At 37.5% G+C, this 27025-nt stretch overlaps 1 protein-coding gene across 1 annotated transcript in view; it reads right to left on the bottom strand.

Annotated features, from left to right (window-relative positions):
* Positions 1 to 27025, bottom strand: part of LOC122800176 (exocyst complex component 1-like) — a 189537-nt gene that overhangs the window by 86 nt on the left and 162426 nt on the right. The window contains exon 3 of the mRNA XM_044069686.1: positions 1 to 203. This exon is cut by the window's left edge and continues 86 nt beyond it. Coding sequence (XP_043925621.1) covers positions 1 to 203 — 203 coding nt within the window. The remainder of the gene's footprint in view (positions 204 to 27025) is intronic.

The following is a 27025-nucleotide window of genomic DNA, read 5'->3' as shown; positions in this document are numbered from 1 at the left end:
AATACAAGCATAGTGTCCTCAGGAACTTCATAATGTCGAACATCTTCTATGAAGTCATTATCAAAGTGTATAAATCTTAGATCCTTCTTATAGTAAGTTTTACTCATTTTCCTCAAGCAGCGTGCAAATTCATACTTAGATGCAGTGCTGAAGGCTTCCCAAGAGCAGACATCACTGAAGTGCATGTCAAAATGAGGGTTATCCTGTTAAATGAAAAGGGAAAGTATTGTTAGTCAAGCCATAAAGCACAGACTACAAATATATACACAATGAGATTATCTCAGCAGTATTTTGCAAATGCGTATTTGATGAGAAAAAAAATACACTAGCATCAAGAAAATGATATTTTGAATAGTACCTTGAACTTTTTATAATTAAGAGACATTCAGAAATAAAATGAAACTTACATATGTGCAACAACTATTTTAAGGAATGTGCCATGAACATTTTCCTCAGAAAATTATGTAAAGGTAGGCAGTCAAGGACTTTCTAAAAGCTAAGGACTTCAAGAAATGCCAACAAAATATAATGTTTTTTGTATAGAGGGTCCCATCATGTGGACTTTCCCACAGGTAGGGACTTCAAGTACTTCCATACAGGATGCAGACTACTTCTCCCACATACTTACAGAGAGTAAGAGTCACATTAATCAGATGCTGTCCCACATTTAGGACTTCAGTGACTTCCACAATAGAAAAAATCTGTTATTCAGTTCTGCCTGTCACATACATAAAGAAGGACATGACAGCATTAAACAAAGACTTCTCCACTCCTAGGGACTTCTGGAACTCCCATACAAGACACAGACTGATGTGCATTGTTTCCCATGACATGCCTGGAGGTACTAACTAGGCTATTGATCTGTGAAGATGTTAAAAAGGCTGGCCTTAATTTCCCATGGTAGTTTTTTATCCCTTTTACTTTACATACGAATAACCTAGAGGGAGGCAGAACATGGATATAGTGGGGCATTTACTTGTTGCTCCTATTCATGAGGAACATGGCTGCTTCTCTGTAATCACATCAGTGTGCATGATTACCAGTAGCCACAATCACTGATTCTTCCCTTCCTAGAATCAGTATCACGTCACGTATATAAAAAGTCTGTACACCAACAGATCCACAATACAAAGTTAGGAAATACAACCTTCCTGTTCAGATCAGCATGGTCAAGGACCCCACAATGTGGGCCTATAATTTTCTCCATAGGTGACCCTGGGTTATAGACCTTGGGTCATATCAGTTTAGTTCTCAAATGGGCAGTCCCTCTGCACTCAAAAGACTTTACATTACCTTTGCCTTGCTGTAGATTTTTGGCCTCAGTTCAGTCATTGTCCTATACTGGTTGTTACCTGAGTCCTCAGCAACATCTGAAAAAGGTATACTGCCATTGCTCTATCCTACCCTTCATGCATAATATAAATGGCAATACAATTCTTCAAAATTATGTATTAATAAAGGAAGGTATTTGCTTTCTTTTTTTTTTCCCTTCTGCTGTCTATATAACAAGTGTGTGCAAACTACCTATCTGTCTACACTCTTCATGTCTCTTGCTGCTGATGAGAGTTCAAGACCCTCTCTCTGATAAAGCATTCCCAGTACTTAATTCTCCCCAACTTTAGCCTCAGCAGGGCAGGCTGCGACTGAGCTATCTGCTGAGCATATTTACTGTGTTAACTGCAGAATGAAGACACAAAGGGAAGCTAGCCATAAATTAAACTATGCAACTAAAGGAATAAATATATATAGTACAGCTCAGCATGTGTTGGTTGAAAAAACCCTGTATGGCCACTAGTCTTTTCTGCCTTTTGTGGTAGGAGACATGATTTACAGTGCATTATCCTTATGGTGAAAGCACAGAGAACTATGTATAACAGTAGTCTGATAGATACCAGAACACCATTTACAATCTGCAGCTCATAGGTACATCCCATTAGCTTCACCCGCAGCAGCAGAAGGTATATGTCCACTATCTATAAGTTACTTGGCCTACACTGTATATGACTGGGGTAAAACATAAAGACATACTACATAGGTTCATAGGTTCATAGGTGTTCAAAGTGGCTAATAACCACAAGGGCCTTTTTAAGCATAGCCATGTATCCCAAATCTCTGAGAAGTTCTGATAACCCTGGATAAGTGTAAGCAGGGGGTTGGGACATGACTAACAACTACAACAGACTACAACATAACTCTGCCACATAACAGGTTCCTGCAGTACTTCAATTTTAAATGCAGCAGGTATATTACAGAGCAAAAAGTGCAGCTTGTCAGTGCTCAGACGTGCAAGAGGCATACTTGTGCAGATCCTCAGCACAAGCACGCAACTACATTTTATCATATATGTGCCTAAGAAAGCACCATCACAGATGCACAGCACATTAATAAAATGATATACAGACATTGTAGCTTTGTTTTATATCTCAGGTACACAGTATTTTAATAAAATGATATACAGACATAGCTGTGTTTTATATCCAGGTGCAGAACACTGAAATAAAGTGGCATAAGGGTACTTGGCTTCATTTGCCAATGTGCTACACAAAGAGTCATAAATTTGCAGAGCTAAAGGACGTGCCACCATTTTGTATCCAACTCAAACACATTTTGGAAGTTATTTTAGAGGCTGGAACAGCAGTATTGGAGGAATAGCAGCACTTTCTGGATTTAGTGGCAGCTCTGAGGAGTTATATTTTAATCTGAAACTGTGTGGTAAGCTGTCTTTGTCTTCCTTCATATGGATTTAATTCTTGCACAGGAATTCAGTTTACATTGGCTAACAACTGCATGTGTTATATGAGCACAGATTGTACTGGCCACAAGGTAGCCCATGATGTCAGTCCTTATGGAAATATTAATGCTCTATGTACAGCATATGATAGTACATGGTGTTGGGTACAACATTCATATGCCACTGTGATACTGTACAGCTGTGTTACTTGGGTTTCTCCAAATGCTTCTTAATGTTGGCACCAAGAACAATTGTCATCTGTTATAAATACCTGCAGGTCCTAACAAAGAGGCCAGGTCCTGCAGGGCACACGTCTGTTCCAACATTTAGCAGATGCATCTGCTATATGTGCTCCCAATATCATCCTTCTGACTATAGTCTGACATTTGCCCATGCCTGCCCCATCTCAGTATATCTGGTAATACCTGGGTTACCCCTCTATTTGTAGATGCCATCCTACCAATACCATCAGCATAGAGTCTATTATCTATGTCTTTTGTATTCACAGATGTTTGCATGTTGGCAGGACAATGTGGAAGGGAGAGATTTGATAGTTATCCTCCAGGTATTCAGGATCATGAGGGGGTGCCTGTTTGGGAGAGTTGGGAGCTGTTCAGCCTTTATAGGAAAAGGTGTGGTAGATAGTGGTCCTCAACGTCATTGTTGCAGGTGAAGTGTGGTAGTATCATACTCTGTAGTAATGACTGACGTCACTGACATGACGTGTTACGCCAGTGTAAAAGCACATTGCATAACAGATAAGGGGATTCCCAGAAAGGTGGTCAGCAAGTAGCAGCAGGGAGCCTTTGGTGCCTATGCAGGGGGCACCAGTACTGGAATCATCACTTAAGGAAGCAGACACTAGCATCAAGACAGACCAACCTCCTGCATATCACAGTGGATGATGCTTCAGGTTAGTAGCATGGCAGAATTCCTTACAGCAGCACTACACATATTAATTTTAGGCTGACAACAGCATATACTGCTTATGTTTTGCAATAGGAACATCAGGCATTCAACTGTGTCAGGATAGCAGCAGAGGCAGTTTGGGATCATACAGTATGTCTTGAATGTACAACCATACCATGTGTGTGATACTGGGTAATAGAAGCCAATTCATTAAAGCCATGAGAAGAGAGGTGCAGGCCATCCCTACCAAAGCAGGTAGGACTGTCATCTCATCTCAGACTGATATATACCAGACCCCTTGGAAAGGAACCAATAACTTAACCACTAACTAAAGTCAATTATTTTTTGTTTGTACTGTGGCATCACTCTTGGTAATGGTAGGATGCTACTGAGGACTAGTTTCATACCAGCCTCTGGCACATATTTTGAGAGCTATGTCGTGTCTGTCTTCATATGACCTAAAAAAATGCATCTCAAGCTATTCAGTCCTACATTCACAGTGATTTTGTCATATTTGTAACTTGGATGAAGGGACCCGAGGGCTGTAGTGAAAGTTAAAGTTGACTCATCAAAGGAATTTAGATCGAATGCCATTTGGTAGAAATAAATTGCTGAGAACCACTTTCAACAGGAATTGATATTATGCTTTTCCCCATTTTGTGACATCAGAATTGGTATGTATAGGTTGGTAGGTTGGGGCAGCTTGATTACCCCCCCCCCCCCCCGCAAAACAAAAAAAAATTTGTTGAAGTTTTCAAAAATGATTTTTGGCATTTTTTTTTCTACTAAATTATTTAAATGCCTTTGTTGAGTAGCCATGAATCCTATGATGACATGGTGGCAGATTATGGCATCCAACAGACAGCTCACTATCACCCTATCTTTGTTCAGCCTGGTGAGTGGTGCATCTGTGTGCCTCACTATGAAGACATCTAACCTGATGAAAAAAAATCTACGAAGGTGACTTTGCATTTCAGTTGCATAAACTGCTACGGCAATGTAATATAGCACTGCATTCTTCTACTCAACCATGTTGTCACCTTATTTGAATTCCAAGAAATGCAATTCTGAGTGTTGATACTAGGAAAACAAAACGTTGATAGTAACACCAAAATAGAGAACTCCAAAACTTACTGTTAATAGGCTCACAGGTGTGTACTAGGCTAATGGCCCTAGAGTCTTTACAAGCCTAGCCTATGGGATTAATCTGGCATCATGCCACCCGACATTAGTTCCCAGTGCTTCTATAGGGTAAAGCCACTGGAGTGATCTCTGGGGTGAATTTTCTATTTCCCATCCACTCATCAAGGTTTCTCTTGAAGAGGGCCACTGAGGTGCTCTGTTTGACATGTATGGGAAGTCTATTCCGTAGCATGGGCAGTCTCTGGGTTATGAACCTGTCCCTCCAGCATGTTCTGCTGATTGTGGTAATGTGGTTGAGGTCACTGGGGCATGTGGTGTGGAGGTATTGGGATTTCTTTAGATGTAGCATTTCTAACAGAGTTGGGTCAGACATGGCTTTGTAAGTCAAGCAGAGATCACCTCTTAGTAGGCAATATGAGACAGAGAATAGTTGGAGTTTTTTGAGTCTGTCCATATAGGACAAATGTTTAAGGCCTAGGATCCTCTTTGTGAGGTACTTTTGTGGCCTCTCCAGTTGTTGCAGGTGTTTAGTGAGGTACATTCCAAATGGGGCATTGTACTCAGTGATTGGCCTAATGAGGGAAGAGTAGAGGGAGACAATGACCTTTCTCCCTGGATGCAAAACCCTTAGTAATGAGATGTGCCACATAGAAGAACTTTCTGACCACAGTGGCAATGTGGTGGTCAAAGGAGAGGTTGCTGTCAACCTGTGTTCCCAGATCTCTTATAACACCTTCTGTGTTCAGTGGACTACCATCGATGTGGGAATTTATGGGAACCATGTTTTTCCCAAAGGGGATGATGACACATTTTTTGGCATTGAGCTTAAGGCCATGGTTCTGACACCAGTTGTTGGTCTCAGTGAGGCCTTTCTGTAGGATGTCAACATCACTTGAGGGGTTAATAGTAGCTCCCAACTTGCAATCATCTGCAAACTTTGTCAGCCAGAGTCCCTTCGTCTTGGCCTGGATTTCAGAGAAGTAAATACCAAACAGGAGAGGAACCAGAACCGAACCCTGTGGGACTCCACTAGTGACTGGTCGGCAGTCTGACTTGGAGTCAGCTACTTTCACACTGTTGGTTCTACCTGTGAGCCAGTTTGCAAACCACCTAGTGATATAGGGGTTGATGCCTAGTTTAGTGAGTTTTTTTATGATTCCTGAGTGGGGAATGGTATCAAAGGCCTTGGCCAGATCAAGGTAGGCTGTATGAACCACCTTGCCTTCATCCACAGCTCTGAAAACTGACTCAAAGAAGTCAACCAAGTTGAGCAGGCATGATCTACCCTTCACAAAACCAAACTGTTTGGGATCCAGAGTTTAGATTTCCTATATCCTTGTTTATTAGGTCCATGATGATGCATTCCATAGCTTTGCATATCAGACTCGTCAGGCTAATGGGGCGATAGTTCCCAGGGTCTGTAGTCGCTCCTCCTTTGTGGAGAGGGGTGACTGTAGCAGTGTGCCATTCTGTATGGACAAAGCCTGAGGTGAGGCTGTGATTGAACAGGACACACAGGTGAGGTGCCAGTTCACTCTGTAGTTCATGTAGAACACAGCCAAGGATATTGTCAGGTCCCATAGAAGCTGTATTCTTGGCCTTGGACAGTGCTGTTTTAAGCTGTGCAGCAGTAATACTGGGTGCTTGGCAATCTACTGGTATTGTGACTGGTCTCTTGGGGGGGTAAAGTTGGCACTGAATCTGTCAGCCAGTATATTGGCAATGTCTGTTGGCTCGGTATGGGAGTATCATTTTGCAGTAGCTCAGAGCAAATCTAGGTATTGCAATGGAGATTCTTTACATAACTATAGAAGGCCTTGTGGTTGTTTTTACTATTTGCTGCAATTCTGTTTTCATAGCTAGCTTTAGAGGATTTGATGAGGGATCTCAACTTTTTGTTGAGGCTGATAAGGGAGTTTTTTCAGTCTTTGGACTTCACCTTATTCCGCATCAGTTTCCTCCTTCTATTGTAGAGTTTGTTTATGGCAGGGGACCACCAGATTGGCTTCCTTTTTTTGGAGGAAAGTGTCTTGGTTCTATTGGGTATGGCGAGATCCATGCATTTGTGTACATGTTCGTACAGTGCATTGGTGTATGATTCAGCGGTCATGCAACTGATCTCCATTTGGATGGCTGCCATGAAGTTAGCCACCTCTGTTTTTAGGAGCCCAGAGTTAGCTTTGGAGAAGTTTTTCATGGTGGTTACCTTTGTGGGAGTAGTGGGAGGGATGTGGATTTCCAAAGTGATTAGTTTGTGGTCAGATCTAACCAGGGAGGGGTTGACTATTGGTGTAGAGCAATGGTCACCCTTGTTAGTAATGACCAGGTCAAAGATGTTGCTATCTGTAGTGGGGGTAAGAACGAGCTGGTCCAGGGCATTGGAATTAATGAATTCCAGGAAATGTTGGGCAAGTGTATTGGTACATGAGTAGTTCTCCCAGTTAATGGAGGGGTAGTTGAAGTCGCCCAGTATGAGAGTGTTAGGTTGGACCCTAATATTCTCCAGGGTGCTTAGGAATGTGTAGTGTGAGTCTTGGGACATGGTTGGGGACCTATAGCAGGCTAAGACTTGAATCGCTGTCTTGCCCATTGTTAGCTGCACCTAAAGTATCTCAGATGCATTATGTTGGACTACCAGTCTGGAGGTGTGCGCATCCTTTATGAATATATAAACGCCACTGCATTGGAGCTTCGGTCCAAGTTCTGGGGCCGAAAGGTGTGGAATGAGTTATAGCCTGGTAGTGCAGGGGTGCTTTTAGCTGCCTTGAACCAGGCCTGTGTTACGGCACAATTGTCAATGTTCTCCATTTTAGGAGTGCTTCAAGTGAGTGCATTTTGAGATTTAGACTTCTAACATTGAGCAGCATGAACCTCAGATTGCACTTGTTTGTAGCTGTTAAAGTGGTAATCTGCAAAGCTTGAACCTTTTTTCAGGTGTGCTTCCACCTACTATATTCTCTAGCATTGGGGGATGTGGCTCCCAATCACCTACTGCCTACTTTGAGGGCATTGTACCTCAGAGCATGAAAAATACTTCAAGATACAACACCCACAAGCTTACTATATACGTCTTTACATCTTCACTTTTGATAATGAAAATATTTCACTTTTCTGAAGACTGCAGTTGTGGCCCTTAGAAATGTAACAGAAAGTCTGACCATTTAAATGTGTTCAGTATAAACAAATTCACATAAAATTATATTATAAAACGATATAAGTAAACTGATTTTATAAAATATTAAGAGCTGTTTGACATATAAAACATGTACTGCAATGAATACCGCTGCAGGGAGTATTATCTACACAGCTGACATAACAGACGGGACTTTCTTCCTGTTGTTTTACCAGTCTACACTAAACAGAATGAACAACATCACCAATGTGTTGCAATGTTACATTGTTATTTGGGAACACCACTAAACTGGCTGTATACAGCTGTCCTTTCACATATTCTGATTAAAAAATAAGCAGGTAAAGACAAGCAACATAAAGGAGTTATGCAGAACTACAACCCACTGCTAAAGACGAAATATTATTGCATCCTGTTTCGCCTACTTATACTCAGCTATTAAACGGTAGGTACCTAGTTGTGACAGAATATAAGTATGCCATAAACAGAGCTGAATGATAACCCAGGCATTTAGAAAGTCTTTCAGTATGAATGAAACATGCAGAGAGGAAAGCTTTGACATAAAACAAAGGCTAGAAGTCACACAATATGCAAACCACAGTTGTTAAAATGCTGACTATTTTTTTATCCCTGGTGACAAAATATGCTGTCTCTTGTCTTCTATTAATTTGTTTTTTTTAGTTTTGCTTTACTTTCAATTTATATATAAATGCTACCTTATTTTGTTTCCTCTTCTATCACACATTTTACTATGAATTAATAAATGTTTTACTTGTGTGTGTCTCTGGACTACTGTTTTTGGTTCCCATAACCCAAAAGCAGCTGTTTAAAATTAGGCAGGGTCTGAAGCTGATATTCACCTAGTGTTTTACCTGTCTTCCATCTCTGATAAATTCTGTTTTTCTTTCCTCTTCACAGCTGGACCTTATCTTGGTTAACAGTTGCAACTACTGTCATGCAAGAAATGGGTAGTTATGCAGTTGTTCCCAATATATATATATATATATATATATATATATATATATACATATATAGAAAATGGTACATTATTATTAATTTGCTTATTTAATTTAAGGAAAAAAGTGTTTGCTTTTTTATTCTGTGCTTTATTGCACTTCTGTTGGCTGTAGTGTAGACTGGATTCAGACTGGCTGAATCCAGTTCTGTTTGGGATTGAGCACTACAAATCTGGACATCTTTTCTTGAAGAAACCCCCTCTGTACCCTTGTGGCAGAAGAAATACAATAGGACTATCTAATTAAAGGTTTTCTGGTTCAGGGCTCAGTCTGAGCTTTTTCATTGGTTCAGGGCTCAGTTTGAGCATTTTTCATTGGTTTTCTCGCATTAGTTGTTTTTTTTTCTCAATAAATTTTTATTAAGTATATAAAACTGACATTTAGGAGTTTTGTACATGAAAATAGAATTGAATAGGAATATTGCAACTCTAATAAAAAAAACAATCATTCAGGAGAGTTTACATATAACAATGATAATAAAACATTACTAAATATATACACTATATACAAGTTAGGCATCCTGAAAAGATAGAGAAAAAAAAAATACAATAAAAGAATTGATGGCATTAACTATTGATAATATTTAACACTTTTTCTAATACTAAGTTCTTTGATGCCTTTTTTTTTGGACTTCTAACTATGTTCCCTTGTGCATCAATATATGAATAAGCCATTTTTTGAAAAGTAGTCCAATTTAGTTTGGTGCGATTGAGCCAATTTTGTGTTATGTAAAGTTTTAATAAGGAGCAAATAAAGATGATAACATGAGTATCTGATTTTGAAAGATGAATTAATGGAATATGAAGAATGGCAAATTCCCAGGACAAAGTAGACTTATGGTACCCCATTCTCTGCAGTCTGACTTTCAAAGAGGTCCATAATCTATGAGAAAAATGACAATACCACAAAATATGGAGAAGATCAGCTTGGGGGTGATAGCAACATGAGCATGATAAAGATTTGTTTGGGTTGAATTTATTTAATTTATAAGGGGTATAATAGGCATCATTATTAATCATTAATTGCGTGTATAATAGTTTTTTGAAAGGGATAAATTCCTTTGTATGTCTGATAGCCAAAAGTTTTTGAGACTCAGATAACTGAGAATTATAATTCAGTCATGTATTAGATAAAAGACAATTGTTTTCTATCATTAAGCTCTTTATCAACTTGTAGGAATTTGAAAGCATTTTATCTGATGAAGATAGTATTTTGATAACTGTGTTGAGATTATTCATTTGATGTTCTATTGGGTCTATACATAAAAACTTATTTTTAATTATTACTCTTAATTGACGAAGAATTGGCGAATAGTTCCAATTAACTTTCAACATCTTACGCCAATCAGTTAGAGATAAGTCAAGATGTTTCAAAATATCTCCAACTTTTAATTTTTTTATTAGAGGATATTTTGTTAAGTTAAAAGGTTTGTTATTGATCATTATATTTGGGTTTAGATGAATTGGTTGTATAAAATGAGAAATCTTATCTAAATTGCACAATTTTAGTAAAGATTGAAAAGCTTTAATATTTTTCTTAATAAAGATGGATACATTTTTGGTAGATATGGTGTCCAAAGAGATAAAAGGAACAGCTTCTGGGTTTATATTTTTTGAAATGATGTAATTATACCATATTTTTATCCATAAAGAATGATTTATATGTGAAATATTCTTGGAATTAGATATGGTGAAAAGTTTGTTAGATGAAACTATCAGATAATAGAGATGTAGGTTAGGAAGACCCAGACCACCCTTGTCCTTAGAAATTGATAATCTGGAATATGAGATTCTAACGGATTTGGGGAACCATAAGAATTTAGCTAAAACTTTGTTTACAGACTCAAAGAAGGATTTCGGAATTATCTGATCAGACGACGTAAATTGGTAAAGGAATTTAGGCAAAATGTTCATTTTAATTATGGCAGCTTTTGATAAAAGTGAAAGATTTAGATGTTCCCATCTGTTTATATCAGATAATATTGAATTCCAAATTTTATATATATTATTTTGAGAAGAAGATTTATTATTGTGCTCTAAGTTGATACCTAAATATTTTATATTATAAGTAAACTGAAACTGATGATCTGAAAACAGAAATGTTTTATGTACTAAATGATTTAAGGGAAATATATAGGTTTTAGAAGAATTTAAAAGATAATTCGAAACAGAAGAGAAGTAATCAATAGAGTTAGTTATTTTTCTATAATCAGATAGTGGAGTTTGAAAATAAATTATTAGGTCATCAGCAAAGGCTGAGAAATAAATTTTGGTGTTAAGTATTCTAGGGACATTGTGAAAAGTATTTTGAATAATATATAACAATAAAGGTTCTAAATAAATATTAAAGAGAAAGGGAGACAATGGGCATCCTTGTCTTGTTCCTCTAGTAATCTTTATAGGAGGTGAAAAGTGACCATTAATGTAAAGTCTAGTATACATATATTTGTATAATACTTTTACAAAGTTTAAGAAGAATAAAGGAATATTAAAACAAGACATAGTCTGAAAAAGAAAATTCCAACAGACTCTGTCAAAAGCATTTGATGTATCCATGATCAGAGCATATATTGGGTTTGTGTCTTTTTTAATAAGATGAATGATAGACTCTAAGGACAGTGTATTGTCCCAAGCATGTCTGCGGGGCATGAAACCAGATTGATCTTGAGAAATAATTGAGGGTAAAATTTGTTTCAATCTATTAGCCAAGATAGATGATAAAATCTTAATATCTACATTTATTAAAGAAATGGGTCTATAGTTAGCTGGGCCAGATTTTTCTTTATTACTTTTCAAAATTAAGATAGTTTTAGAAGTATTCCAATGAATATCTGAGATATCATTGAGTCTTATATGGTTATATACTTTGAAAAGAAAGGGAAGAATTACCAATTTAAAGGTTTTGAAGAATTCCGGAGTGAACCCGTCAGGGCCAGGAGATTTAGCAGATTTAAGATTGTCAATTGAATCTGAGATTTCTTGTAAGGATATAGGAGCTGAAAGTAAACTTTCTTGGTTATCATTTAGTTTGTTTCTATGTTATTATCATTACCAAAATTAGAAGATTTTGAATATAAATCAGTAAAAAGAGTAGTAAAGAGTTGAATAATTTCTTCATCTGTGTTAGATAATCTATTCTTATAAGACAAAGACGACATTTTTGGTCTGTCAAAATTAATTTTAATAATTCTAGCTAGTAGTTTAGAGGGAACCTGAGCCCATTCTGAGTATGAAGCAAGTAACTTTTGTTCAGCTAAAGATAGATTATGTTGATGAAGCAAAATTAAATCTTTTTGACCTTCAAGAATTTGCTTTTCTATAGTATAACTGATGTAATAAATGTACAGAGAATAAGTCAAACACTTCGACGAATACTATCACGAATCACTTTTTATTATTGTTGCTTTTCATCTGCTCACATGCAGATTTCTTCAGAACTGAACAGGTTCTGAAGAAATCTGTATTGAAGCAAACAAATAAAAATAAAGCAGATAAACAATAAACCCTTCGAGTGTTTGGATTCCCTTTTCTATAGTATAGTCATGATTCATTCTAAGCTGATTTTCCAGGGATAGAATTCTAGATTTTAAAAACTCCTCTTTCTTAAAGTAAAGTTTTTTAAAATAGGCCGCTTTACTGATAAATAGTCCTCTTAGCCTCACTTTACATGCAGCCCATTGTATGTCATAAGGGATATCTGATGTTTCCAAATTACCCTCCATTTCCTGTAAAATTTCGGAACATTGTTTACAAATTTCTTCATTTAGTAGTAAATTATTATTTAAAGACCATTTATTCATATTACATTTATTTTTAGTATTAGTATTTATGTTTAATTTTAATAAAATTCTTGAATGATCAGAAAAAATCTAGGTTAAATATTAAAATCTAAAATATATTTTGAGATAGAATCAGAAATTAGAAAAAAATCCAGTCTGGACCATGAATGATAACATTTAGAGTAATATGTATAAATATCACTTCTATTTGGGATTTTAACAGTATGTATTGGGTCCATTAAACTATAGTCTACCATCAAATCATTAACAGCCATAGTAGATTGATAGTTATAAGAAACAGTGGAGTGAGAGCGATCAATTTCTGGATTTATTACTGCATTCCAATCACCGCCTACTATAATATAGTGGTCTTTATATGATGTGAGAATATTATGGATTTTTAAAATGAACAAATGTTGTGAATTACATGGGCCATATATGTTTAAAACTAAAAGAGGTTTATCAAGACCATGGATAGAAGTGGTAAATAAACACCATCTACCCTCATTATCAAATTTCTCATTGATAATGTTCCCCACAAATTTTTGCTTAATGATTATGGCTACTCCTCTGGAATTAGATGAGTCCCCTGAGGCTACAATCTTCCTAATCCATTTTTTATTCCTCTCTTTATTCCAATCAAGTCGAGGAATATGGGACTCTTGAATAAAACAAATATTGGCCTGTGACTTAAAAATCAAATGAAACAATAATGACTTTTTTGCTTTGCTTTGAATACCTCTAACATTCCAAGAATCCAATATTATATCAACTGGCATATTCAAAGCAAACAACTATTATTGATGCTGTAAAGAAACCACAGAGTAAAATCCAAACAACACTTAAACCAGTACATTTGAAAAAATAAAAAAAACAGATTTAAACTGGACAGTATTTAAATATGCAATCAAATTAACAAATATCTCATGTAGAAGAAAAATAATATCAAGAGTAATATAAGATTTATTTATATCCTTTATCCTAACCCTAGTGCCTACCCACCAAACACCTAATGATAAAGGAAGATCAGATGCGAATAAATTAAAAGCTAAAATTTTAGATAATAAAAGTATCAGATTAACATAAAGAATACTCAATATCAACCTAACAAAAATTAAAACCAGTATTACACTACTAAACCTATATACAAGACAAACTAATTTCAAGATGTCCAACATACTCAATCCCTACTTAATATATTCAACTACAAGCTCCTATTATTAAGTAAAAATATATAGTAATAAAATGAATTTCCTCAAGTATTTAACATCCCATCATAACGAATAATACAATGAAAACAAAACATATGTAAAATAACATGTATTAATATTAAGAGACAAATATAATCACATTACTGTATATATTAATAATCCTATGAGAAACTAGTAGTAAATATATCATATATAAGCTGGTACCTTAATTATATATAGAAAAAATAATTATAAATAATGCAAAACAAAATAAGATTACACATTTTCAAGTAATCACACAGTTAACAACAATGAATTTGTCAGTAATCATATAGAAAATAACTAATACAAAAAATGTCTAAAATTATAGTATAAGCATTTAAATTTATTTCTAATATAGCAAAGATTATCCCCTGGGAGACTTAAATTTTATAAATCAATCCCATATAAATGAATGTTAACTGTCAAAACAGCTGTTATTTAGCAACATCTCTCAGTATTCTACTGTATAGTGAATAGACTTTGTCGCCATCTAGTGGTAAAAGATGAATACAAATAAAGACTACTGGATAATACCTTGACCCATAGAATATTCACTAGATTAAAAGAATACTATTGTAGATTTATATATTTTGAAGGACTAATTTTAAAATGTTTGTATCATTAGATCTGCTATATGTAAGGTTATATTGTCCTTTTAGAATATAAGGAAGCAGTATGGCAACAGAATATAAAATATACAAAACTCGAATGCATTCTCTTCTGAATATCCAATGTAAAGCCAAAACAAAATAAGCTAAGGTCCATAACAATCAAACAAGTTACACATAAACATGTGTATTATATCCAATGAGATTAGAGTTAAGTCTATCTAAACTTTGCAACGATGTGTAGTATTTTGCTAAACATAACTTACAACTACAATCCCCTCATAATGCATATATTAAATTGCGTAGAATTCCTGAAAGAACAAGCAAACAGTGAAGATAAAATATATATTTTAACATTACGTTATATTTTAAAATATGTTTTTCTTGTCTATCCATTCTTGTGTAATTGTAATGAATAGGACTAACCTGTCCTATTGATTTATGAATGAAATATTCAGTACATTTACTCGCATTAAAGCGAGAAAAACATGTGGAGAATCGCTGGTGGTAATGTGGAAAGATCACTTATTTAAATTAAAAAAGTCATAGACACTCTAAAAGTGAATATAAAGATGTAAGAGTCCTTTCTGAAGACTAATACTTGCTGACGATAAGCGCCACTGTGTAAGTGAAGCTAGCAGATATCCACAGGAAATGATGACATCACCAACAGCTTCCGAGAGTTAATACAGATGCAGTTGGTGCTACCAGCAGAAGATTTTCTCTGGATGGTCTAATTTCTCCATCCATCAACCGCACAACTGGCACAGGGGACTGTAAACTAAAAGCTAGAAAGTACTAATGTACTATATCCGTAAATAGCGAAAAAAATAACTATATGGGAGTTCGAAAGTCATGACAACAACACTAGAGATCTGTAAAGCATATACCATCATAGGTATATTAGCCCTTACCAGAATCAAATAAAAATATATATACATTCCATGTAACTTATTAGGGAAAAAGAAAAAATAAGATTAGGCAGTAACAGACATGTATATTCTAAAGCATGAACAATGACTGCAATATATCACATTTGAGATACATTCAGAGTAACATATTATGATACACAGTCTGGAATCTTTTTAAATGTTTTAAAAAAAATATCTTTAGCATCTTTAGGATCAGAACACACAAACCTTTTGTCATTGACTGTAAAAGACAAGGTATTTGGATAAGACATACAAAATCTTATCCCTCTTTTTATCAAGTCAGCACAATAAGGGGCAAGTTTTTGTCTATTTAATTTTATTTGAGAAGGAAGATCTTGGGAAAATGACAGTTTATGAGATTTCCATATAAATTGTTTTTTACTTTTAGCTGTCTCCAGGATTTGGAAAGTATCTTGAAAGTTTAATAACTTGGTATAAATAATCCTTGGTGAGGAAGAATCTTGTCTAGAACGTAATGCTCTATGTGCTCTCTCTACAATTATAGATTTTGAGGATGCTTCACAGTTTAACAAAGTTTCGAAGATGTCCTTAGTCACAGATAACAAGTTTTTATTGTCATAAGATTCAGGCAAACCACGGATAATGATATTATTTCTTCAACTTCTGGCTTCCAAATCCAGCAGCTTAGTTTGTATATCAGAAATAATCTTATCTTTAGACTTAAGAACACTTTCCAATGAATCAGTTTTTATCTCTAAAGCTGTATTTCTATTTTCAATCATATCCATTCTGTCATTTATTTGTTTTAAAGTTTTACTAAAATCAGCAAATTGTTCTGAGAAGTTTTGGATAGCACTTTGGATAGGCTTTAATGCTACTTTTAATTCATCTAAGTGAAAGTTTGAATCATTTAAGTCTTTATTACTGATTGTTTAGATGTCCTTAATCTTTTGAACTGGAATCTTTTTCAGGAGAGAGCATTGAAGAAAATTTGGCCTTTGTAGGTTGAGTCTCCATGGAGTCAGATTTTGTAGCCATGCCCAGAGATGAAGTGCAATTGACAGAATGTCAGGATCCAGGAATAGACTGAAGCAGCAGGTGACCAAGCAGATGTGATACCAGAATTGTTCTGAGGTAAAATTAATCCCAGGATAAGAAATTCAGAGCCAAAAATAATCCAAATACGTAGAAAAAGATTTATAAAATGTTTTTTAAAAAAAAAACTGAGGAAAAAGTTTGGTATAAAGTTGTAAAAACAACCAAAAGTTAAATAGCTGTGAGGAGCTCAAAGAGTAGGGACTAATCTAGTCAGCAGCCATCTTGGAACCTCGCATTAGTTGTTTTGTCTATGCTAAGTTCAGTTTTGTTACTGTATTTGTGCACTTTGAGTGTATTTTGTACCAGCTGCTGCTTTTATCTAATTTAAGTAAAAGATCTGTTCTGCTGTGCTGCTTTGTACATTTCTGTTTATTTAATTTAAGGAAAAAAGTATTTCTGCTTTTTTATTCTGTGTTCCATTGCACTTCTGTTGGCTGTAGTATAAACTGGAGTCAGACTGGCTGAATCTAGTTCAGTTTGAGACTGAGCACTAAAATCAGGACATCTTTTCTTGGAGAAATCCCCCGCCCCGTACCCTCATTGCTGAAGAAGTGCAGTATGACTATATAATGAAAAGTTTACTAGTTCAGGGCTTACTTTGAGCTTTTTCATTGGTTCAGGGCTCAGTTTGAGTTTTTCATTGGTTTCATTGCATTAGCTGCTTACCACCACATAGGGGTGGGTACTGTTGGTGGTTATAGATGCAAACTTCTTGCTTGTTAAAGTTACCTTAGCCCAGTGTTAGTGCTCCTTCGGAGGTTTCCTCACAGTCCTGCTCCACTGTCAGGTGGAACACTAGGTGCAGCCTCTGAGGTCCCACCCACTAGCCCCTCCTTATTTAGACCTCTTTTCCTGTACATCTGCATTACCTGGTTCTTCCTCTCCTCTTACTGTTCTGACCACATTGATTTACCTTGCACTATGGACAGACAATTTCTCACAGTTTCCCAAGGCAGCTTAGTCAACATGGGTATCTTGTGGCAGTGTAGCAATTGCCTAATGTACACTGACAACCCTCTTATTCTAGGTCACACAAATTCAATATGTGAGAGATGCATCTAAATTAAGAATCCATGCTCTCTCGCACACTAGTCAGTACATCTGACACTGAGCAGATTTTCAGCATGCACACCTCACCACATTCACCACCCAAACCAACAACACACATACCTATATTTACGGAGACCTCCCAAACACAAGCACGCTTCACTTAATACATCCTCTGTAAAACACAGTACATATAATAACTCATGCACCAGTGTCTTACCAGACAATCCTCTAAGGCAAAACACAAAACCAAACGTTTTAGTCATAGGCAACTCCATTGTGAGACACACAGATGCCCCACTCACCAGTTTGAATAAAGAAAAAAAAATCACAGTCAACTGTCTGTCAGGTGCTAGGATCCACCACATCACACATGCACTCATGTCTTTCAATAGCAGGTACTGTTACGACTCAGTTATAGTCCATGTTGGTGTGAATGACTTGAGATGTATCTCACTGGACTATATGAAAAGAGACAGGATTGAGCTCTCTGATTATGTGTCTCAGACAGGTATGACCCTGGTCTTAAGCAGCATTTTACCTTCACCTAGGATGATGCCTCATTACAAGCAAAAAAATGACTGACTTCAATAATTGGCTTAGTTTTTGGTGTCATTCTAAGGGGATCCAGTACCCGTCAGCCTGGGATGATGTGATCGACAGACCTCGATGCTTTGCCAGAGATGGTCTTCATCTGTTACCTCTGAGATTTCAGTTACTGGCTAAGGCTCTTACCACCCCCATTATGCCTTTTTTCTAGCAGCAGCACAAGGACAAAACTCCCAACATAATAAGACCATCTACAAATAAACTGAAGGTATGCTGCTCAATGTTAGCAGTCTAAATCTGAAACTGCACTCACTGGAAGCAATTCTTACTCTGGAAGATGCTGACATCTGTGCAGTCACAAAGACCTGGTTTAAGGATGTGGAAAGCACTCCAGCCTTACTGGGTTACAATTCCTTCTACATGTTCAGACCTCAAACTGAAGGTGTGAGAACTGAGGGAGGTGGTGTATCAATATTCATAAAAGACAAATGTACCTCAAGATTGGTTAAACAGAGCAACTCACATGAATTACTCCAAGTGCAATTAACTTTTGGTAAGACCCCTCTTCAAATCATTGCCAGCTATAGGACTCCCTCTATGAACCAGTACACCCACTCAGCCTACCTGCATCTACGTGAGTCGGTAAAGATGCAACCAAACACCTTAGTTTTGGGTGAATTTAATTACCCGTCCATTGACTGGCTTAATTATATGTGTACTAACACTCTCACCCAAAGGCTCCTGGACTTTGTTAACTCCAATGCCATGGACCAGCTGTTTGACACCCCCACAAGGAGCTCAAACATTCTGGATCTGGTGCTCATCAACATGGAGTATCTATGCACCACCCCAAGTGTGTTCCCCTCCCTGGTGAGGTCTGACCACAAATCAGTCTCGTTGGAGGTAACAATAACACCAGACACCCCCCCCCCCCAGCAGCAACTAGACTGAAAAACTTCACCAAGCCCAATTACAACCTCTTACATCTTGGCATAAACAGCTTCATACCTCTCCCCCCACTAATGGAGAGGTTACCTATGCTGGGAAATACACTAATGCTTTATATGTGCATCTATGCAATTGTATTAACTCTGCCGTATCTGATAGTGCCAAAGCAAGATCTTCATGGAAGAATAAACCCACCTGGTGGGCATCAGCCTTTAACAGATGATACAATAAGAGGAAGAAATTGCTATCTAAGAGTAGGAAGTTACAGTCTCAAACATGGAAGCACTCCCTTCTCAACTTAAAGAGGCAAATAAGACATCTTATAAAATACTCTAAAGCTACTTGTGAACCAAATTAGCATATCTAGCTAAGGAAAACAATAAGGCATTATTTAGCTACATCTGAAACCTCAAAGGAAAAACCCAGATTTGAGTAGAACCTGTGGGTAATGGTACCACATATACAGAACTGGTCAATATAGCCAACCTGCTGGCTGACATGTTCAGTGCAAACTTCACTCCCCTGTCCCCACCACATACAATACAAAACATTACTACCACCTGTCCCCACCTATTATCTCTAAGGAGTAAGTCTTAAATGCCCTCTCCAAGGCTAAAAATACAGCCTCAGTGAGACAAGACAACATCCCAGGCTGCATTCTCTATGGATTAAAACAGGAATTAGCAACACCGCTGGGTACCTTGTTCAACCACAGCCTTAGCAAGGGTTTCGTCCATGCTGAATGGAGAACAGCTACCATCATCCCTTTGCATAAAGGGGGTGCATCCATGGACCCTGGGAAATATAGACCCATAATCCTAACCAGACTTATTTGAAAGGCCATGGAGCATATCATCATGGACCTTATCAGCAAAGATATAGGTAATCTATAAACACTTGAACCCAGACATTTTGGCTTTGTCAAAGGGCAATCATGCCTGTTAAACTTGGTGGACTTCATTGAGACAGTCACCAAAGCCCTTGACAAAGATAAAACTGCCCATATGGCCTACCTGGACATAGCCAAGGCCTTTGACACCATCCCCCACTCAGGCATTACTAATAAACTCACCCAGCTGAGTATCAACTCCTATATTGTCAGGTGGGTTGCAAACTGGCTCACCAATAGAATTCATACAATCAAAATAGGAAACTCTACCTCCTCCAGCAGACCAGTAACCAGTGGTGTACCACAGTAGTCTGTTCTAGGGCCCTCCTGTTAGGAATATACTTCTCCAAAGTACAGGCAAACTAAAGGTCTGTGGCTGACAAACTCTGTCAATGACTGCAAACTAGGAGTGGTCATTCAGTCCCTTAACAATGTCAATTACCTGCAAGAAGAAGTTACACAGACTAATCACTGGTGCCAAAGTCATAGACTTACACTCAGTGCAAAAAATACATTCTCATCCCTTTCGGCAAGGGTGATGTTCGTACAAAGTACTCCATAAATAGCAATACTTTAAGCATACAATCAATGGTGAGAGACCTGGACATGCAGGTTGATAGCAACCTTACCTTGGATCACCATATCTCCACAGTATTAAGAAGGGCATTCTATGTTGCTCACCTCATAAGTAAGGGCATAGCCTTCAGAAAAAAGGAGGTTATAACCCCCACCCCTACCCCGTGCTCTTCCCTCATCAGTCCAATAATAGATTATAATGCTCCCTTTGGTATGTACCTCTCTAAACACTTGCAGTGATTGGAGAGACCACAAAGGTTTCTTACAAAGAAAATTCAAGGTCTCCAGCACATGTCACATGTAGACAGACTGAATTCACTGTCTCTTTACTCTGTGTCAGACAGACTGCTCAGAGGCAACCTGTGCCTTGCATATAAGGCAATATCCGACCCTGCCTTAATGGAAATGCTACACATTTGCAAGTGAAACAGTACATGTGTCACATGCTCAATGGACCTTAATCTGGTATGTGACATCAATAGAACTTGCTGGAGGAACAGATTTATCTTGCAAAAGTTACCTCATCCCTGGAACAGACTTCAAATCCCCTCCTACATCCTATGCAAGTGTAATTTGGATGATTGGATGGGAAACTGTAAATTCACCCCAGGGCTTCCACCTGTGTCCCTCTTAGATATGGGTAATAGGTGCTGATTTAGTGTCTACCCATAACATACACTCTTGGGAATAAGGGTTAACTTGGCTAGGCTTGTAAGGGCCCTAGGGCCATTAGCCTAGTAACTTCTATGATCCTATGATCCTATTGCATCGTTATCGACTGCAACAGCCACCCAAAGGCAAGTTTTGCAAAAGGCATTTAATCACACCAGCATAAGCAAGGTGCTCAGCATTTATCTACCCTTCTCAACTCAAATCCATAGGTTGGTCAGTTGATCCACACTACTTAACCGAGATGTACAGATTTCCTGACTCTGGTCAGCTCACTGGGGCCTGGGGTCCTCTAACATGTATTTAAAATTCAAAGCACATGCTGGGGTTGACTCAGGCACATTAATAAACATCCTCATTAATCTTCTACTAATCTTTCCCATTTGAAGATCAGTGCTGTCTGTATGCCCCTGCCCTACGTCTGTCTTAATGTCTGAATCTTAAAAACTTTCTGTCTAAGATTATTTTAAATGAGATTTGTTCAGAAAATTGATCCCTTCTAAATATCCTGTCTACATTGATATACTCCTTAAGCAAACTAACACCCTATGTGAGAGATGCAAATACACTGTGGAACTGGAGTCAACTCTGTCACGTAAAAACAAACTAGACATCAAACAGGTTGTCAGCACACCTGCTTCACCTCTTACACAAACCTCAACTCTCACACAAAATAAGGTCACAACACATAAACCCACATACATGAAGGTACTCACTAAATGTCTACCAAAAGAACAGAGACCTCCCAAAAGAACAGAGACCTCCCAAACGCACACCACCTAGACTCTCCACTAAGTATAAAGAAACCACTACACATATCAACACACATATCTGTGTCTCAACAAATAAGCCCCTAAGGCATAACACATCAAATGTCTTGGTCATAGGCAACTACATAGTGAGGCACACAGATGTCCCCCTCACCAGATGGGACAAGGAGAAGGTCACAGTCAGCTGCCTATCAGCTGCCAGGATTCAACAAATCATGCTTGCACTCAAGTCAGTCAACATCAAGTACCGTTATGGCTCTGTCATAGTTCATGTTGGAGTGAATGACTTGAGATGTACCTCTCTGGACTATATGAAGAGAGACATGATGGAACTTTCTGATTATGTGTCCCAGACAGGTATGTCCCTAGTCCTAAGCAGTATCCTACCCTCACCCAGGATGATGCCACAATATAAACAAAAAAGGACTGACTTCAACAATTGTCTCAGCTTCTGGTGTCAGTCTAGGGGGATCCAATATCTGTCAGCCTGGAAGGATATGGTACATAGACCTCACTGCTTTGCTAGATGTGGTCTGTACCTGCACCCCCCCCCCAAGGCTTTTGGAAAATGGTAAATACCCTTGCCTCCCACATGGTGCCTTTTTTAGGCAATGTCAAAGCAACAAATTTCCTAACGTAACAAAATCTAATCAAGACAAACTCAGGGTCATGCTTCTTATTGCTAGGAGTTTAAAAACTGCACTCTCTGGAAGCAGTCCTCACCTTGGAGGATGCTGATATCTGTGCAATTAGCAAGGCATGGTTCAAGGTTGCCGAGAGCACCCTGGCCGTGCAAGACTACAATGCCTTCCACACGTTCAGACCTCAAAATGAGAGTGAAAGACAAAGGTGGAGGTGTATCCATCTTCATTAAAAACAAATACACTTTGAGACTGTTCAAACAACATGACTCTCTCAAACTACTCCATGTCCAGTTAACTATTGGGAAAGTAACATACCACATCATTGATAGCTATAGATCCCCCACCATGAACCAGGATAAGCACAACGACTACCTCAATTTACTTGAATCTCTCACATTGATGGGTGCCCACTGAACACTGAAGGTGTTATAAGAGATCTGGGGACACAGGTTGGCAGCAACCTCTCCTTTGACCACCACATTATCACTGTGGTCAGAAAGTCCTTCTATGTGGCACATCTCATTACTAAGGGTTTTGCATCCAGGAAGAAAGAGGTCGTTATGTCTCTCTACTCTTCCCTCATTAGGCCAGTCATCAAGTATAATGCCCCTTTGACATGTACCTCACTAGACACAAGCAACAGCTGGAAAGGCCATAAAAGTAGCTCATGAAGAGGATCCTAGGCCTTAAACACGTTGTACATGGACAGACTCAAAAAAACTCCAGCTATTCTCTGTCTCATATAACCTACTAAGGGGCGATCTCTGCTTGACTTACAAAGCCATGTCTGACCCAGCTCTGTTAGAAATGCTACATCTAAAGAAATCCCAATCCTTCCACACCACATGCTCCGGAGACCTCAACCTCATTACCACAATCAACAGAACATGCTGGAGGGACAGGTTCATAACCCAGAGACTGCCCATGCTCTGGATTAGACTTCCCATAAATGTCAAGCAGAGCACCTCACTGGCCCTCTTCAAGAGAAATCTTGATGAGTGGATGGGAAATAGAAAGTTCACCCCATGGATCACTCCAGTGGCTGTACTTGATAGAGGCACTGGGAACTAACGTCGGGTGGCACGATGCCAGGGCACTTCTTTTGGTTAGGCTTGTAAAGGCTCCATGGACATTAGCCTAGTACACACCTATGAACATATGAACCTATGATTATCCTTGGCTAGGGATGGGATTTTAGTTTCATAATTTGCTTTAGAAGATTTTACAAGATTTCTGATTTTCTTCTTTAGGCTTAGGAGGGAACTTTTCCTCTGCAGAGTGCCCAATCCTGGTAGGTACACTGGTGTCACCAGGACTGGAAAAAATGACAGTGTGGAATCCTCAAAATACAGAAACATTCCTACAATGAGGCCAGGCCAGGCCCAGGGGGAGGATGCCCCCCTAATGTAGAAGGAAGTAGCAGGCCACAAAAATCACAAAAATTGATAGGTCAAAGAAGAGCCATAAAGATGATAGAGTGGACTGTTGAGGATAAGAAAGAAATTATGAATTGTTACTATTATGCAAAAAGCCCAGAATTTCCAGACACAAGATATACAAGAAGATTAAGTGAGAAATTAGAGGAAAGAGAAATACTTCTACAAGAAAAACTGTCAGAAGCCTCAAATTAAAATTTGTGTTCATTAATACAACAGAGTTGTGAAAAACAGTATATAGACCAAGATACTTTGATCTGTTTGGAAACACAAGCATCTGAGGAAGTGCAAAAATATAAAAAACAAAACCTAGAGGTTTTTGAAAAGTATAAAAAAGAAATAAGGACATGGGGAAGAAAGACAGATTTGATATGGTGCAATATTTATGCAAAGGCAAAAGCCAAATTAATCAATATAAAGAAGGAAGCCCCAAAGACACTCAAAGAGAAATACAGGCAAAGGCATCCAGATATGGAAAATTTCACAATAAAAAATAATATCACAAAGAGGGAATGTAGAAAAGAAGATTAGTAAAGTAAAAGTTAAAAAAATAGAAGTTGAAGTTATGGAGTGCCTGCAAAGTGAAGGATTTGGTGTAGACAGTCTAACACAAGGTACATCATAGCATGATGGAACGAGTCCCCAAACTAAGGAGAAACAGGAAGATCAGGAGACATCTGAAGATGAAATATGGACATGGGAAAGAAAAAGAGATTTATTATGTCATTAATATCTATGCAAAGGAGAAAGCAAAACTAATCAATACCAAAAGAGCAGCACCAAAGATATTTGAAGAGAAATACAGGCAAAGGAATCTGGACATAGAAAACTTTACAATACAAAAAATAAGAAGACAAAGAGGAAAACTAGAAAGGGAGATTAGTAATGGAGAAGTTAAAGAAATAGAAACTGAGGTTATGGAGTACCTGCAAAGTGAAGGATTCAGTGTAGAAAATCTAATTCAGAAAGCACCACAACAGGATAGAGCAATGGCCATCCAAATTAAGGGGAAACCAGTGGAACGGGAAGCAATTGGTCAGGTGCCATATGAAGATATTTTGGAGTCTTCCACAGGAAACCAGTACAAACATTCACTTGTAGATGGACAGCAAGGGAAGGAACAGGAAACTGTGGAAACTGACACAGTCAATGTTGAGGAATGATAGGTCAGTGAGTTCCCGTATGACAAGAGCAACGGATGGCACAGCATGAAATTGAAGAGAATGTGCTACAGGAAGATGCTATAGAACTTTCTATAGAATGCCCACAGGAAATGGAAAGCAAAGATTTGCCCTCAGTTTAGAAGAAAATGAGTTAAGAGAAGAGTTGCTTGATTTAATAGAGAGTCGGACATATTAAAATTAATGAAAGAAATAGACTGCAGAAGGTTAAAAAAAAACAAAAAGTCATAAGTTTGATAAAACAAATGAGTAATTAGGACTATCCATAGAGATCCATGCAATATAACAAAAGAAAACAGGATATACTACTGTGCAGCTAAATTAATAACTGATAAAGTTCTACCACAAGAACACAGGGTAGTGAGGGAAAGGATGGGGAGAAATCAAATACCATCATGGAAGTATCAAATAGCGAAAACTATAAAGCAATTAAAACAAGAAGTGTCACTGTTGGAAGAGTATAGAAGAGAGAATAGATCAACAAAAATGTGTAGATAGATGTGATAAAAGCAATGTCCAGTATTAGAACAGATCAAGATTTATCATGCACTATAGCAAATAAACTAAAAATCTCAGCGCAGGTGGAAAAACTTAGAAGATACACAGATAAATATAAAGGAAAAGTACAAAATAAGCAATGTATTGATGACCCAAAAAAAGTTTTACAGAGAGTTGGGAAACAAGGTAAAGGGAATTGAAATACCACCAAAAAAATAAGAAATAGATATATTTTAGAGAAGTATTGATGAAGATCCTGTGGAACATAACAAATATGCTAAATGGACAGAAGAAGTAAAAGAAAAATTAAGAAGTTTAAAACTACAAGATAAGAAATGGGATGAAGTAACAGCCAGAGAGATTAAAACAAAAGTTAAGAAAAGCTTCTAATTGGAAAACCCCAGGCCCAGATGCAGTACCTAACTTCTGGTTAAAAGTATTAGCATCTTTGCATGAAGATTTAGCCATGAGTAAGAACTATGTATACGTGCACCCCGAACAGACACCAACCTGGCTAACAACAGTAAAAACAATGCTCTTACTTAAGAGTGAACCTGCAAGCTACCCTAAAAATTATAGACCAATAACTTGCCTTCTGACAACTTATAAACTATACACTGAAATTGATGCCGACAGAGTTTATAGTCATTTAGAAGAAAAATCAATTAAGGCAATAGAACAAAAGGGCAATAAAAGAAAATCATATGGAACAAAGGATCATTTGTTGTTAAATAAAGTCATAATGGGGAACTGTAAGATGGGGAAGAATCCAAGTATGGCATGGACTGACTACAAAAAAATATTTGATAGTATCCCACATTCATGGAGAAAAGAGTGCTTAAAAATCTATAAGATACACCCTACACAGATCGACTACATTACAGTGACCATGAAACAGTGGCAGATCACTTTGCAATTAAGCCATGATAAAGGACAAATTCTTATCCCAGTGATAAAAATTCAAAGGGGGTATTCCAGGGTGACTCTCTGTCACTGTTACTATTCTGCCTTGACCTTAATCCATTAAGCTGTCTACTTAATAGGTTAGGCCATGGCTATTATTTGGCTCCTAGAAAACAACAAAGTGTAAAGACTTCTCAACATAAGAATGTAATTTGGTCTGAATAAATGTGCAAAAGCAACCTTTAAAGCAGGAAAACTGCAGCACCAAGAAAACATCAGTTTGGGAGAAGAATGTGATATAAAAGAAATTGAGCAAGAGAAAGTGTATAAATATTTGGGAACTGATGAAGGATCAACAATAAAACATGAACAAATGT

The sequence above is a fragment of the Protopterus annectens genome, chromosome 4.part0, assembly GCF_019279795.1.
Source record: "Protopterus annectens isolate FY-2018-M chromosome 4.part0, PAN1.0, whole genome shotgun sequence".
NCBI lineage: Eukaryota > Metazoa > Chordata > Ceratodontiformes > Protopteridae > Protopterus > Protopterus annectens.
The sequence above is the reverse complement of the archived record's forward strand: the minus strand, read 5'-3'. Positions and strand labels throughout refer to the sequence as shown.